This window comes from Hyla sarda, chromosome 3 (genome assembly GCF_029499605.1).
Source record: "Hyla sarda isolate aHylSar1 chromosome 3, aHylSar1.hap1, whole genome shotgun sequence".
Classification (NCBI taxonomy): Eukaryota; Metazoa; Chordata; class Amphibia; order Anura; family Hylidae; genus Hyla; species Hyla sarda.
The window spans coordinates 199183839-199201325 of record NC_079191.1 but is presented as its reverse complement, the minus strand read 5'-3'; the positions used below and the strand labels follow the sequence as shown (position 1 = coordinate 199201325).

The window sequence follows — 17487 nt, the reverse complement described above, 5'->3', positions numbered from 1 at the left end:
CTGAAGAGGTACTCCAGTGGAAAAAAAAAGTTGTTTAAATCAACTGGTGCCAGGAAGTTAAACAGATTTGTAAATTACTTCTATTTACTAATCTTAATCCCTCCAGTACTTATCAGTTGCTGTATGCTACAGAGGAAGTTCTTTTCATTTTAAATGTATTTTCTGTCTGACCACACTGCTCTCTGCTGACATCTCTGTCCATGTCATGAACTGTCCAGAGCAGGAGAGGTTTGCTATGGGGATTTTCTCCTGCTCTGGACAGTTCCTGAAATGGACAGAGGTGTCAGCAGAGAGCACTGTAGTCAGACAGAAAAGGAATTCAAAAAGAAAATAACTTCCTGTGGAGCATACAGCAGCTGATAAGTACTGGAAGGATTAAGATTTTTAAATATAAGCAATTTACAAATCTGTTTAAATTTCTTGCACCAGATATTTTTTATTTTTTTTATTTCTATTGGAGTACCCCTTTAATGTTTCTCAATTCTGGTGCAAACGGCTACTAAATATGTCCCACAGCAGAAAAAAACACAATAAAATGCAAAAAAAGAGCAAAAACATTGATAATTGTGGACCATAGTTTTTTTTAAAGGAAAAGGCTAATAAAATATGAGTATAAATTTTAAGACTACACTAATGAATTCACTTAAAAGCAGGGGTGAAGCAATGGATGGTGCGTGCTGGGAGTTCTAGTATTGCAACAGCTGAAGACATCCTAATTGGTAAACACTTATCTAAGACATCAAAGCAAGGCAGTATAATAAGGTATCTTGTAAAGAGTCCTTGTTATATAGTTGCATAGATGACAAAAAGATACATTGCAATCAAGTTCAACCAAGGGAGGGGAGAATATATGGATAAAAAGGATGGATAAGGGTGGATAAATGGGACTGGTATTGGTGAATTTGTGATGGTTACTGCAAACTACTAACATTCTAATTATACTAACTAATGTAAGGCTAGGTTCATATTACAGAATTTAGTTTTTAAATTCCACTCGAAAATTCCGGTGCAGCAGAGTCCCATTGCTGTTAATGGGTTTCTGCTGCACAGTCTACGCAATGGAATTTCAGTGGCAGATATTCTGCTGCTGAAATTTTGCCACCTTAGGGTATGTTCACACTAGCGGATTTTTTTTTTGCGGGTTTTCCGCTGCATATTTGAAAGTGGGCGGGCTCTTCTCGGCTGTCCCCAGCAGATTTTCCGTGGCAGAATTTACGCTGCGGTAGGGACTGCAGCGGATTTTCCGCAGTGTAAATTCCACCGCGGAAAATCTGCTGTGGACAGCCAAGAAGAGCCCGCCCACTTTCAAATACGCAGCGGAAAACCCGCAAAAAAATCCGCTCGTGTGAACGTACCCTAAAGAATGATCTTTGCCATTCGCAAGGAGACATTACAGTCTACAGCAATGGTAAAGCCTGCGCATCGCCGAGCGCACCAGAAATCTCCGGACAGAAATATATTTCTCTGGCTTGAGTTTCCATAGTGTGAACCTAACCTTAGCATTGAGAAACATATGTTGAATAATAAGGGGTAATATCTAATGAACATATAAGACTATTTGAGTTAAGATATTATTTCTTGATCGGTCTACTACATGAATATAACCGGCTGACATATATTGTAAATGGAGGGTTTTGGTAACTGTTAGAAAAAAAGCCCAAATAATAATAAGAAGAAGCTGTTTCTTCTACTTTCTATGACATTTAACCTTGACCTTGATTAAGCCATCAGTATTTTATTATTGGTGATCAAGTGCATCATGTACAAGAAAGAAATAAGTCTCTAGAAATATATACTGTAAGCAATGCATGCTGCACCAATAAGGCTATAAATTGGATGCCTTGAGATTAAATACTAGACATAAAGGCTACATCAATCTACACAATGGTTGGCGAAATGTGAAAAAAATTTAGCACAGAAATGAAAAATAGTGATGTCAGATTCATAAGAAGATGGATACCAGATTGTGCCATTAGTAGCAGCAAGCCAGATATAATAAGTGCTGTATGAGTCTATTGGTTCTGAATAAATGTAACACTGAATTGCGATTCTAATGCGGCACATAAGTGCATTAAAGCTTTTCATTCCTCTAATCCATGAATTAATGTGCTATTAATATTTTATTTTTTACGCCTGTGAGAAGAAGAGCCTTTGAGTCATGTTTTCAAGCTCCAAAATGCCATAAACACTTCATGTTTAACCTAATGGATCACTTTTGAGTAAGGAGAGATCAAAGAGCCGACAAGTCTAGGTACATGGAACAGTACAAAAAAAAAAACTAAAAAATGCTAGTCAAAACAGGACAAGGTAAGGTGCTTAAAATATTTGTGTTGATTCTCATTGCCATTTTCTCATGAGAACTAAACAATATTATCAATTTAAAATTACTAGGACATCATTTAGATATCAGTCGGCATAATCGCCCAAACACTGTGCCATACTCCCTTACCCACCCCATGACTTAAATGTACATCATAAGTTGGAAAGGGGTTAAGGGGTTATCCAATCATTTAAAATTAATGGCCTATCCTCCAAATAAAGAGGTAATCCAGAGGAAAACATTTTTTTTTTTTAAATCAACCGGTGCCAGAAAGTTAAACAGATTTGTAAATTGCTGCTATTTAAAAATCTTAATCGTTCCAGTACCAGCTGCTGTATACTACAGAGGTTCTTTTCTTTTTTAAATTATTTTCAGTCGGACCACAGTGCTCTTTGCTGTCCTTTCAGTACATATTGGTTGCTGAATACTACAGAGGAAATTATTTTCTTTTTGGAACACAGTGCTCTCTGCTGACATCACGAGCACAGTGCTCTCTGCTGACATCTCTGTCCATTTTAGTAACTGTCCAGAGCAGCATATGTTTGCTATGGGGATTTTCTCCTACTCTGGACAGTTCTTAAAATGGACAGAGATGTCAGCAGAGAGCACTGTGCTTGGGATGTCAGCAGAGAGCTCTGTGTTCCAAAAAGAAAAACATTTCCTCTGTAGTTTTCAGCAGCTAATAAGTACTGGAAGGATTAAGATTTTTTTTTATAGAAGTAATTTACAAATCTGTTTTACTTTTTGGCACCAGTTGATTTAAAAGACAAAAAAAAAAGTTTTCCACCGGAGTACTCCTTTAACACAGGCGTATGGTTATACATCTGTAATATGGATCCTAAACATGGACTTATTGTAGATGAAATTTCCTCAGGATGTCATCAGTATTTCAGAAGTATCGGTATTTCTGTACAGCAAATACGTCAATAAGTCTTCTAGACAGGAAATTGAATTAAAGTTTGAAAAACGGATGCAAAATAAATGAAAATACAGATAAAATAATGATGCAGTATGGATTAAATATGAATGCATCAGTATTTTAATTCTTCCCTGTAGACTTAAACGGATGTTTTCTATCTGCAAAATGGATGAAAGTAGCACATGCAGGATTTCAAAAATACGCGCATATCTTATATGCCAATGTGAATGGCCCCATAGAGTAACATTCGCTCCATATGTTCCACAAAATATGAATAAAATAATCAAAGTAAAGCACCTTCAGCATTATGTTTGTGTCCCCAAGATTATATACAGTTGCTAGAATTGTAGAGTAAACACTAGCACTGTCCGTCTATACCTCCTGACACTGACTACTGCAGTTGTAAGGTCACCAGCTGACCTTTATGTTACTTTACCACAAAAGCTTTAAAAGATATCGGCACACCATACTGTCTGGGTCTCTAACTCTATTAATGTGATGTAAACAAAGACACTCCTTTTTGGTTGATACCACATTATCACCAATCTACCCCTGACGAAAAAAAGTTGCAGACTGTCCACAGAGTTATCCATGGAGATAGTTTATTGATAATGTAGTAATAACGCAGTACCAATTTTTTGTGGGGAGGTCCGAGAGTGTGTACCAAGAAGAGTGACTTAATCCGGTGTCCATATCTTTTGAGTTAGTTGCCTAAATTGGTATCCTCTTTTATTGCACAAGAAAATATTGGGCTCCTTACACACCAGTTTCCAAGTGTGATTGTAATCTTTGCACCAGGCCCATATTCCTTTGAAAATGTATTCAGTAATATCACAGCACAGGTAAAATTGTAACATTTGTATAATGTAAACAAACATGTATAATGTAAACAAACATACCTCATAATATGCAAACAAACACACTCATACCACATTATGGAATTTAGATAATAAACATAAATATCTATCTAATAGCACAATAAAGACTGTGATGTAATAGTAGTATATGACCAAAGCAAAGTAACAGCACAGAAACAATAGCCATATGGATGTTACAGTATATGGACTGCAAATACTGAAGTCAAAGGAAAAAGTCCCACTCATTCATAGTTACATAGGGGGAGATTTATCAAAACCTGTCCAGTGGAAAAGTTGTTGAGTTGCCCATAGCAACCTATCAGATTGCTTCTTTCATTTTTAAGACACCTTTTCAAAAATGAAATAAGCAATATGATTGGTTGCTATGGGCAACTCAGTAACCTTTTCTCTGGACAGGTTTTGATAAATCTCCCCCATAGTTTGTTAGCTTGAAAAAAGACAAAGGTCCATCAAGTTCAACCTAAACCCTACTGTGTTGATCCAGTGGAATGCAAACCCCCCACCCCCTTCATGAGACCAATTGACCTATGAGAGAGGAAAAATTCCTTCCCAACTCCAATATGGCGATCGGGAATAAATCCCTGGGTCAACGTTCTATCTACTGAAGTCTAGCATCATAACTTATAATTAGAGATGGGCGAACTTTAGAAAAATTCGATTCGGCCAATTCGCCTAATTAAATTCAGTTTGATCCAAATTTATTTGTGGTGAATCTATATTAAAATGGCTATTTTTGGCCTTCAGAGAGCCTCAAAAGGGGTGTAGAAAACTTTGCTGTGTTCTAACACGCATATGGAGTGTGCTGGGGTAGAGAAGTAATACTGTTATCCAGTATGACATTAGAGTATCACATTACAGGCATCGATATTAGAATCACTGCTGCAGAGCAGCACAATGACAGACCTTGGAGGTGGTATCAGTATGAGTAGAGCATATAGTGGCTAAATGGCGCAGTGCGGAGGTGTTGGCAGCATGAGGAAAGCATATAGTGGCTGAATGACACAGTGTGGAGGTGTTGGCAGCATGAGGAGACCATATAATGGCTGAATGACACAGCTTGGAGGTGGCTGAACCATGTGGAGACCATATAGTGGCTAAATGACAGCGTGGAGGTGTTGGCGGCATGAGGAGACCATATAGTGGCTGAATGACACAGTATGGAGGTGTTGGCAGCATGAGGAGACCATATAGTGGCTTAATGACACCGCTTGGAGGTGGCTGAAGCATGAGGAGTCCACATAGTAGCTGAATGACACAGCGTGGAAGTGGCTGAAGCATGAGGAGTCCCTATAGTGGCTGAATGACACAGCGTGGAGGTGTTGGCAGCATGAGGATACCATATAGTGGCTGAATTATACAGCTTGGAGGTTGCTGAAGCATGAGGAGACCATATAGTGACTGAATGACACAGCTTGTAGGTGGCTGAACCATGAGACCATATAGTGGCTAAATGACAAAACGTGGAGGAGTTGGAAGCATGAGGAGACCATATAGTGGCTGAATGACACACCGTGGAAGTGTTGGCAGCATGAGGAGACCATATAGTGGCTTAATGACAGAGCTTGGAGGTGACTGAAGTATGAGGAGTCCATATAGTGGCTGAATGACACAGCGTGGAAGTGGCTGAAGCATGAGGAGTCCATATAGTGGCTGAATGACACAGCATGGAGGTGTTGGCAGCATGAGGAGACCATATAGTGGCTGAATGACACAGCATGGAGGTGTTGGCAGCATGAGGAGACCATATAGTGGCTTAATGGCACAGCCTGGAGTTGGCTGAAGGAGGAGATAATAGGGCCTCACAATCCCTAAGATTAAAAGATGAATGGTAGCTAGTGTTACCACAAACCTTTTAAGGTGATGTCCCAGGCCCAGCAGCATCACTAAACCATGTAGTTGCTGAATGACACAGACTAGAGCAGGAAGCAGCATGAGTACACAAGAGGGCTTCACAACCCCTAAGATTAATTGGTGAATTTTGAAATTTAAATTAAAGATTTATGGTAGATGGTGCTACCATAAAAATGTTTAAGTCCAGGCCCAGGCCCAGTAGCATCAGTAAATCATAAAGTGGCTGAATGACACAGCCTGGAGGTGGCTGAATCATAAGGAGACCTTGTAGTGGCTGGTTGGCACAGCCTGGAGGTGGCTGAAGCATGAGGAGACCACATAGTGTCTGAATGGCACAAGCTGGAGTTGGCAGAAGCATGAGGAGACCATTGAAATGAAAGAGTTTTAAATTTAAGATTTTGAAATTGAGGATTTTTTTATTGAAATTTTAACTCCCAAGTTTCAGTGTCCTGGGCCCCGGTGTGTGGGTACAAAGGACCAAATCGAACAAGGAGTCACATGTCACATGGCAGCACAACTACAGAGCTTGGAGGTGGCATCAGTATGAGGAGACCATATAGTGGCTGAATGACTGCCTGGAGTTTGTGGCAGCATGAAGAGACCATATAGTGTCTGAATGGCACAGACTGGAGGTGGTTGAAGCATGAGGAGAGACCATATAGTGGCTGAATGGCACAGCTAAGAAGCGGCTGAAGCATGAGGAGACTATATAATGGAAGAATGGCACAACCTGGAATTGGCAGAAGCATGAGGAGACCATTGAAATGTAAAATTTTTAAATTTAAAATTAAGATTTTGAAATTGAGGATTTTAAAATGTTCACTCCCAAGTTTTAGTGTCCTGGGCCCCGGTTTGTGGGTACAAAGGACCAAATCGAACAAGGAGTTACATGTCACATGGCAGCACAATGACAGAGCCTGGAGGTGGCATCAGTATGAGGAGACAATATAGTGGCTGAATGGCACAGCCTGGAGTTGGCTGAAGCATGAGGAGACCATATAGTATCTGAATGGCACAGCCTGGAGGTGGCTGAAGCATGAGGAGAGACCATATAGTGGCTGAATGACACAGCCTGGAGTTGGCAGCATGAGGAGACAATAGGGCCTCAATCTCTAAGAATAAAAGATGAATTTTGACATTTCTATTGAAGATGTATGGTACCTATTGCTACCATAAACATATATAGGTAATGTCCTAGGCCCAGCAGCATCACTAAACCATGTAGTTGCTGAATGACACAGACTAGAGTTGGCAGCAGCATGAGTAGGCCCCAGGGTTTCACAATCCCTAAGATTAATTGATGAATTTTGAAATTTCTATTGAATATGTATGGTACCTAGTGCTACCATAAAAATATATAGGTAACATCCTAGGCCCAGCAGGACCATTAAACCATGTAGTTGCTGAATGATACAGACTAGAGCTGGCAGCAGCATGAGTAGGCCCCAGGGCTTCACAATCCCTAAGAATAAAAGATTAACAATAAAAGAAAATTTTAAGGCCCAGGCCCAGCAGCATGAGTAAACAATATATTGGCTGAATGGCACAGCCTGAAGGTGTCTGAAGCATGAAGAGATACCATATAGTTGCTGAATGAGACAGCGGGGACGTGTTGGCAGCATGAGGAGGCCATATAGTTGCTGAATGACACAGCCTGGAGCTGGCAGCCACAATCCTTAAGAATAAAGATGAATTTTCCTAAGAATAAAAGATGAATTTTGAAATTAAAAGCTAGTGGTACCGTAAAAATGTTTAGGCCCAAGCCCAGCAGCATCAGAAAACCATATATTGGCTGACTGACACAGCCTGGAGGTGTCTGAGGCACGAGGAGATACCAAATAGTGGCTGAATGGCACAGCCTGGAGTTTGGGGCAGCATGAGGAGACCATATAGTATCTGAATGGCACAGCCTGGAGTTGGCAGAAGCATGAGGAGACCATTGAAATGAAAGATTTTGAAATAGAAATGTAAGATTTTGAAATTGAAATGTGATTTGGAAATAGAAATTTTAACACCCAAGATTTCTTGTTGCACGCCCTGGCGTGTGGGTACAAAGGACCAAATTTAACATGCCACATGGCAGCACAATGACAGAGCCAGGAGGTGGCTGAAGCATGAGGAGAGACCATATAGTGGCTGAATGGCACAGCCTGGAGTTTGTGGCAGCACGAGGAGACCATATAGTGGCTGAAAGACACAGCCTGGAGATGCTGGTAGGATCAGGAGACCATATAGTGGCTGAAAGGCACAGCCTGGAGTTGGCAGAAGCATGAGGAGTCCATTGAAATTTAAGATTTTGAAATAGAAATTTAAGATTTTGAAATTGAAATTTCAATTAAATTTTATCTAACACTCCCAAGTACACTAAAAAAAAGTTTCTGAGTACAACAACAGCCGGTGAGTACTTTTCCATGGACTTTCACAGTATGCAGGCCCTTTACAGATTAACAGGTACAAAATAGTACACTACTTAGATGTACGTATGCGGTATGCACTTATGAGGGCAGAAAAATGCGATACAGTACGCATAAAAACTCTGTATTTATGTAAAACACCAGCCGGTGATTACTTTTGTCTGTCCTTTCACAGTATGTAGGCCCTTGACAGATTAACAGGTACAAAATAGTACACTACTTAGATGTACCTATGTGGTATGCACTTATGAGGGCAGATAAATGCGCTACAGTATGCCTAAAAACTCTGTATTTTTGTATAACAACAGCCGGTGATTACTTTTGTCTGTCCTTTCACAGTATGTAGGCCCTTGACAGATTAACAGGTACAAAATAGTACACTACTTAGATGTACATATGCGGTATGCACTGATGAGGGCAGAAAAATTTGCTACAGTACCCTTAAAAAAAACTTATTTTTGTAAAACACCAGCAGTAGACAACAGTGCTGTAGCCCAAAAAAACTGTGTACTAAACACAAAATTGCACTCTGTCACAGACTATTAGGAATGGACTGCTGGGTATTATACCGTCTACTGACTAGTATAACCAGCAGATGAATTTTTGTGGAATAAAGACACTGAATTGCGCTGAAAAATTATTCCTGCCTCCTCTGCTAAGGTTTATGAAGTTAAGGAAGCTTATTGAAATGTATGAGGCAACACACAGTTATCTGCCCCTCTCTGTAATACTATGGTAAAGAAAGTGACTGGGAGGTTAATGCCTGCAGCAAAAATCCTTTTCATTAAAAAAAAACACTGCTCTCCGTCCACGAGAACGCTGATGTGACTAGGAGTATGTTAAATGCTGCTAGAATGAGCTTTTCTCTGCAACCTACACACACACATAGGCTCGGCATCTATTGTTGCTCACGAATATTCGCAATGCAAATTTTATTCGCGAATTCGCGAACATTCGCGAATTTAGCACTATATATTCGTAATTACGAATATTCGTTTTTTTTTTTCACAGTACACATCACAATGATCACCCCTCTCTGCTTCCAGCTTGTGTGGTGTAAAGAAGACTCTAATACTACTGTGTGAGACTGGCGTGCTAATTTCCGCATATGCAAATTTTCGCATATGTTAATTTTCGCATATACTGATTTCCGCATGTGCTAATTTTCGTATATGCAAAATTTTCGCATATACTAATTTTAGCATACGCGAATTTCCGCATATGCGAAAATAAAACGCGAATATTACAAATATGCAAATTTAGCGAATATATGACGAATATTCGTCCATATATTCGCGAAATATCACAAATTTCGAATATGGCCTATGCCGCTCAACACTATCTGCATCCTATGATCCTTCTGCAGTGTATTGTAATGAAGTGAGGAGCCGGAATTATGGCTGCCGATTATATAGGGCTGTGACATCACAGGGGTGACTGGCTGCTGATAGGCGGCATCCTGCATGTGATTCAGGGTCATCCCGCCTACTTCCCTTCTAGCCTTCCCAGCGTTCCTTGCCCCATGTACTGACATGTGGATCCACCATTTTAGATGCCCTGGAGCCTGGACCGCAGTAAATGGATTTTAATGAAGCAATTCGCACGATGGAATCGCGGCGACATTCGCATTAGTTGTGAATCGAATATTTCCTGAAATTCGTAAGGAATTTGGGTTTGTCAGCTTTGATTCGCTCATCTCTACTTATAATATTATATTTTTCCAGAAAAACATTCAGGCCTCCTGAAAGTTGAGTCAGACATCACAACATTATGTGGCAGCGAGTTCCATATTTTCACTGCCCTTACATTAAAGAATCTATGTCTGTGATGCTGGTGAAACCTTCTTTCCTCTAGAAATAGAGGATGACCCCTTTTCATGGTTACTGGCCTAGGTATAAAAGGATCACCAAAAAGATCTTTATACTGTCTATAAACATATTTGTACATTGTGATCAGATTGGTCCTAAGATGTCTTTTCTCTAAACTAAATAACACCATGCTTGATAACCTGTCCTGGTACTGTAATCCTCCCATACCATTAATTATCTTTGTCACCCTCCTCTGCACACCCTCCACAGTTAAACCATGTCCTTCTTATATACAGGTGACCAAAATTGCACACAATACTCCATATGTGATCTGACTAGTGATTTATACAGAGGCAATACTATGTTCCTGTCATGAGTCTCTATGCCTCTCTTGATACTTCCTATGACTTTGTTAGCCTTGGCAGCTGTTGCCTGGCACTGATCACTAAACTTAAGCTTACAGTCCACCAGTACCCCCAAATCCTTTTCAGTAGAAGTTTTACTTAATGTTTTATTATTTAGCACACAATTGTACATGTTGTTTTTACATAACTTTGCAGTTATCCATATTAAATTTAATTTGCTATGTCTGTACTCAAGCCTGCAGTTTCCCCAGACCCCTCTGTAATATTATGTTATCCTCCTCTCTGGTGATCACCTTACCCAGTTTAGTGTAATCTGCAAATATAGAAATTCTGCTCTGTAATCCTTGGGCAAGGTCACCATGATTAAATGTGGTATGTGTTTGAGAAATCTTATTGCAATGCCATCTCATCATATTAAGTATCATTCTGAACATTTGATAGGCCCCAGGGTTTACTTTAAGAAAACACTAATACTTACAGGTGGTCCGGGGGGTCCAGGTCTTCCTGGAGGGCCTTCATCACCCTGTAAGAATGGATGGAAGAGCATTTACTTTACTACTTCATTAATATTAAGAAATGATGTTTACAATAAATTCACAATTAACAAAAATCTATGTCACAATTTTACACTGCAGACTGCTTACTTCCTTAACTGATTGGAAGAAAACATATTTAACCTTTTTCTACCCTCACCACATACATCATCAACTATGTTATGGCAAACCAACGGCAAAAACAGATAACCAGTAAAAGTAATGTGATGTCCAGCTAAAATTACTAGGGATGTCCCGATACCATTTTTTTTAAGACCGAGTACGAGTACCGATACTTTAGCTCTAGTACTTGCAGATACCAATTATAAGTACTTTTATTTTAAAGGGAATCTGACACCAGGGTGACTCGGTTTCTGGCGCTGCTTAGTGTGCTGATATGTGGATTCCTTGTTGTGTGCAATGGAGGCGGCTGCTGTAGTATGAGCAAAGATTTCTCTCTTCTCCATTGGGCAGAACAGGGAATTTGCATTGGTGGCGAGACTGATGTCTCCGGAGCGATTGCGCTGATGTTCACATGGTGAGCAGCGGTAGAAACCGGTTCACCTGCACTATCTACCTATAAATTCAAGTTAGTGCAGGTGACTCTGCTGTAAGATTGCCTTTAATAGTAGGTAGTATCCCCTTGTAGATAGTACCGATAGTTGGAGACATTGGTAGCAGCCATCTGTAGACAGCAGCCCCCTGCAGACATTAGTAGCAGCCTCCCTGTAGACCGCAGCCACCCCTTGTAGACAGCAGGACCCTGCCTTGTAGACAACAGGCCCCACCCTTGTAGACAGTGCCCCTCCCCTTGTTCCCCTTGTAGACAGCACCCCCCTTGTCCCCCTCATAGACAACACCCCCCTTGTCCCCCTTGTAGACAGCAACCCCCCTTGTAGACAGAACCCCCCCTTGTAGACAGCACCCCCTCTTGTCCCCCTTGTAGACAGCACCCCCTTGTCCCCCTGGTAGACAGCAGGCCCCCACTTGAAGACAGAAGGCCCCCTTTGTATACAGGGATCCCTCCTTGTAGACATCGCAAACTTGCGGCTGTCCTCGGGTGCTGCCGCTCCACTGCCCCGTTCTCCCTTTCTCCAGTCCGCATTATGGCGTCCTATGGAGGAGCATGTGACATACACGTCACTCTGCTTCCTCCGTAATGTTACGCTGGGCGAAGGGGAGGAGGTGGAATTATGTGTGTCACATGCTCCTCCATGGGACGTCATGATGCGGACGGGAAAATGGGGCAGTGGAGCCAGGCAGCACTGCAGCAGGTATCAGACATGGTATCGGGGACATTAAACCGGGTAGTATTGGCCCCGATGCAGATACTAGTATTTGTATCGGAACATCCCTAAAAATAACATTACCATTATCTCAGTTATCTGGATAGGGCAAAATGGAACACACAGATGAGTTCCCTGCTACCTAAGAGTCAGTTTTCTAAAATCAATATTGTAGCCAATAAGTATAGTAACACATAAAAAAATTAAAATAATGATTAGAACCCCTTATAGAAAAGCAGTTTTAAAAATGAAACAATATCACACCACTCTCTGTATTATATCACAATACTGAACATGTTGCCTAGGTGTCCTCTAAAGAAAATATATACTCAAGTACACCAAGGAAGTAGAAGAATTTCAGTGGTCGAAATTACTGCAGCTCATCTCCCATTTAAGTGAATGGAAGCTGAGCCTCTCAATTGTTCAGACGGGGTTTGCGGTGACGGCATAATGCTGATCAGATATTAGTGGCCTATTCTGAGGATAGGCCATCAAAACATTTTTACTGGTAAGCCCAACAGTTTGTTTTTTCTGGAGCTTAAACTGAAAGAAACGCAAAACAAATGAACTTTTTGGTTTTTCATGCTATTTTAAACTGTAATTTCCATATTCCATAATTTCATACAGAAGGACAATGGTATTTATAATACATGTAGATACTGAATTTCATGTAGGCATATATACGTTGGGAAAAATGATAACTAAGCCTATAAATATTAATAGACAATCTAATGTAAGCAAAGTAAGTAAACAGTGCAACCAGTCTCTACAACTGTAGCTATAAAATCATTATTGCCAGTGCCTACTGTTTACTGTTTTTCAACATTATCTTGTTTTTCTGGAAATAAGACATTACTTCTGATTCATACCTTTTCTCCTTTGACCCCTGGAGCTCCTGGATGTCCAGTTCGCCCAAAATGCCCCTGTAAAAAGTAAAAATGTTTGATTTGTAAACAACAATAAAAAGCTTTCAGCAACACATATGCATTAAAAAACTGTACTTTCGAGGTCAACCTAACCCAATTAAGTCTCCCGAAAAGCATCTTCTCTCCTGACTGATAAAACAGCTGCTTCCTACTGATAAGCGCACAAACTGAGAGGATACAATGATGCTAGTGGTTGCTTTTTCACCTTGGCAGATCAAATGTAAAGACCCTACCTAGTGTATGTTGATACAGAGACACATTCATTTTGCTGCTTCAATTGAAATCTGCATATCATTTTCTATTTATTTTGCATAAATAATTTTTTTTGCTGAATTTTGCACACGTGGAGCAAGTAGAATGTCTGGATCATGACTTATGATATGTAAATAAATAGTACATTACATATACTATAGTGACAGTAAGCTTAGAAGCAATAGTCTGCACTTTAAAGCTAAAAAGTTTTAATTAATATAATTTGAATAGAAAAATAAATTGTTTAAATAAAATGTTATTGTGCAAAAAAGAGGAAATGAGTTTTAGCTTCAGCACGAAGAGTCAATGCAGTATTAATAGTAAGGTTGTACTTAGGGATGAGCAAATCGAATCTGACGAATCCAAATTTATTACGAACTAGCTGAGTACCCGGCGTTGCCCGGTTTTTCCTTCCTCATCCTTGTTGTGGAGGAAAATCAACAAAGGAGGAAGCTTTTGACTTCAAATCCCATCCCCATATATTGTTGTCATATCCCAACTCCATATCCTGTCCTCATGTCCCATCCTCATACCCCGACCTCCTATCCCGACCTCCTATCCCGACCATCCTGTCCTCCTATCTTGACCTCCTATCTCGACCTCCTATCCCGTCCTCCTATCTCGACCTCCTATCCCGACCTCCTATCCCGACCTCCTATCTCGACCCCCTATCCCGTCCTCCAATCTCAACCCCCTATCCCGTCCTCCTATCTCAACCTCCTATGCCAACCTCCTATCCCGACCTCATATCCCATCCTCATGTCCCAACCTCCTATCCCGACCATCCTGTCCTCCTATCTTGACCTCCTATCTCGACCTCCTATCCCATCCTCCTATCTCGACCTCCTATCCCGTCCTTCTATCCCGTCCTCCTATCTCGACCTCCTATCCCGTCCTCCTATCTCAACCCCTATCCCGTCCTCCTATCTCAACCCCCTATCCCATCCTCCTATCTCAACCTCCTATCTCCACCTCCTATCCCGGCCTCCTATCCCGTCCTCCTATCTCGACCTCCTATCCCGTCCTCCTATTTCAACCCCCTATCCCGTCCTCCTATCTACACCTCCTATCTCCACCTCCTATGCCGACCTCCTATCCCGTCCTCCTATCTCGACCTCCTATCCCAGCCTCCTATCCCGACCTCCTATCTCCACCTCTTATCTCCACCTCCTATCTCGTCCTCATATCCAGTCCTCATATCCCGTCCTCATATCTCGTCCTCATATCCTGTCCTCATATCCCGTCCTCATATCCCATCCTCATATCCCGTCCTCCTATCCCATTCTCCTATCCCGACCATCCCGTCCTCATATCTTGACCTCCTATCTCGACCTCTTATCTCGACCTCCCATCCCGTCCTCATATCCCGACCTGTAATATGTGTACCAGGTATTGAAATATCTCCAGCCGTACAGAAGTTATGTGAGAACATACATTTCCCATTGATTTGCATGGAACTTTAAACAAAAACCCTGACCCTCACAAATGTGGGTAGTTAAGGGTTAAATTAACTATCCTATATTTTAAGTGGACATATAAGTAACATGTGACCAAGTATTATCGAAATATCTCCAGCCATTTGGAAGTTATGCAATAACACATATTTTCCATAGACTTGTATGGGACTTTAAACATCAACCCTGCCCCTGGCAAATGGGGGTGAGTAAGGGTTAAATCACCTATCCTATGTTTGTTGCTGACATATAAGTAACATGTGTGCCAAGTTTCATTTTAATATCTTTAGCCGTTTGGAAGTTTTTGTGGAACATACACACATACATACAAACACACACACACACGTTGAGTTTTATATATATAGATTTCAGGAAAAATTTGATTCGCCATGAATGCGAATATCACCGTGATTCAATAGCATGAATCGCTTCGTTAAACTCCATTTTGTGCGGTCAAGGCTCCATTGCATCTAAAATGGCGGATCCACATGTGAGGACATGGGGCAAGGAATGCTGGGAAGGCGAGATGACCCTTAATCACATGCAGCATGGAGCCTATCAGCAGCCAGCCACACTTGTGATGTCACAGCCCCAGGGCCGGTCTTAGGTGTTCAGGCGCCCTGTGCGAGCTAACCTTGTGGCGCCCCCCTCCCCCACATTAGGTGCAGTATAGTTCCCCACATTAGGTGCAGTATAGTTCCCCACATTAGGTGCAGTATAGCTCCCCACATTAGGTGCAGTATAGCCCCACATTAGGCGCAGTATAGACCCACATTAGGTGCAGTATAACTCCCCACATTAGGTACAGTATAGCCCCACATTAGGTGCAGTATAGCTCCCCACATTAGGTGCAGTAGAGTTCCCCACATTAGGTGCAGTATAGTTCCCCACATTAGGTGCAGTATAGTTCCCCACATTAGGTGCAGTATAGTTCCCCACATTAGGTGCAGTATAGCTCCCCACATTAGGTGCAGTATAGCTCCCACATTAGGTGCAGTATAGCTCCCCACATTAGGTGCAGTATAGTTCTCCACATTAGGTTGGTAGTATAGTTCCCCACATTAGGTGCAGCCCCACATTAGGTGCAGTATAGTTCCCCCATATTAGGTGCAGTATATTTCCCCACATTAGGTGTAGTATAGCTCCCCACATTAGGTGCAGTATAGTCCCCCACATTAGGTGCAGTATAGCTCCCCACATTAGGTGCAGTATAGCCCCACATTAGGTGCAGTATAGCTCCCCACATTAGGTGCAGTATAGTTACCCCACATTAGGTGCAGTATAGCTCCTCACATAAGTTGCAGTATAGCTCCCAACATTAGGTGCAGTATAGTTCCCTCACATTAGGTGCAGTATAGTTTCCCACATTAGGTGCAGTATAGCTCTCCACATTAGGTGCAGTATAGTTCCCCACATTAGGTGCAGTATAGTTCCCCCACATTAGGTGCAGTATAGCTCCTCACATTAGGTGCAGTATAGCTCCCCACATTAGGTGCAGTATAGTTCCCCCACATTAGGTGCAGTATAATTCCCCCACATTAGGTGCAGTATAGCTCCCCACATTAGGTGTAGTATAGCTCCCCACATTAGGTGCAGTATACCTCCCCACATTAGGTGCAGTATAGCCCCACATTAGGTGCAGTATAGCCCCACATTAAGTGCAGCATAGCCCCACATTAGGTGCAGTATAGCTCCCCACATTAGGTGCAGAATAGCCCCACATTAGGTGCAGTATAGCTCCCCACATTAGGTGCAGTATAGTTACCCCACATTAGGTGCAGTATAGCTCCTCACATTAGGTGCAGTATAGCTCCCCACATTAGGTGCAGTACAGTTCCCCCACATTAGGTGCAGTAGAGTTCCCCCACATTAGGTGCAGTAGAGTTCCCCCACAATTGGTGCAGTATAGCTCCCCACATTAGGTGCAGAATAGCTCCCCACATTAGGTGCAGTATAGTTCCCCCACATTAGGTGCAGTATAGCTCCCCCACATTAGGTGCAGTATAGCTCCCCACATTAGGTGTAGTATAGCTCCCCACATTAGGTGCAGTATACCTCCCCACATTAGGTGCAGTATAGCCCCACAGTAGGTGCAGTATAGCCCCACATTAGGTGCAGTATAGCTCCCCACATTAGGTGCAGTATAGCTCCCCACATTAGGTGCAGTATAGCTCCCCACATTAGGTGCAGTATAGCCCCACATTAGATGCAGTATAGCCCCATTAGGTGCAGTATAGCCCCACATTAGGTGCAGTATAGCTCCCCACATTAGGTGCAATATAGTTCCCCACATTAGGTGCAGTATAGCTTCCCACATTAGGTGCAGTATAGCTCGCCACATTAGGTGCAGTATAGCGCCACATTAGGTGCAGTATAGCCCCACATTAGGTGCAGTATAGCTCCTCACATAAGTTGCAGTATAGCTCCCAACATTAGGTGCAGTATAGTTCCCTCACATTAGGTGCAGTATAGTTTCCCACA

General features: G+C 41.8%; 1 protein-coding gene across 6 annotated transcripts in view; it reads right to left on the bottom strand.

The window, feature by feature from the left end:
• Window positions 1–17487, bottom strand: part of COL19A1 (collagen type XIX alpha 1 chain) — a 1011804-nt gene that overhangs the window by 210800 nt on the left and 783517 nt on the right. For all 6 annotated transcript variants that reach the window (XM_056565831.1, XM_056565835.1, XM_056565834.1 and 3 more), the window contains exons 37-38: window positions 13244–13297; window positions 11034–11078 (exon numbers count right to left, since the gene is read on the bottom strand). In XM_056565831.1, the coding sequence (XP_056421806.1) occupies window positions 11034–11078; window positions 13244–13297 (99 nt within the window). The remainder of the gene's footprint in view (window positions 1–11033; window positions 11079–13243; window positions 13298–17487) is intronic.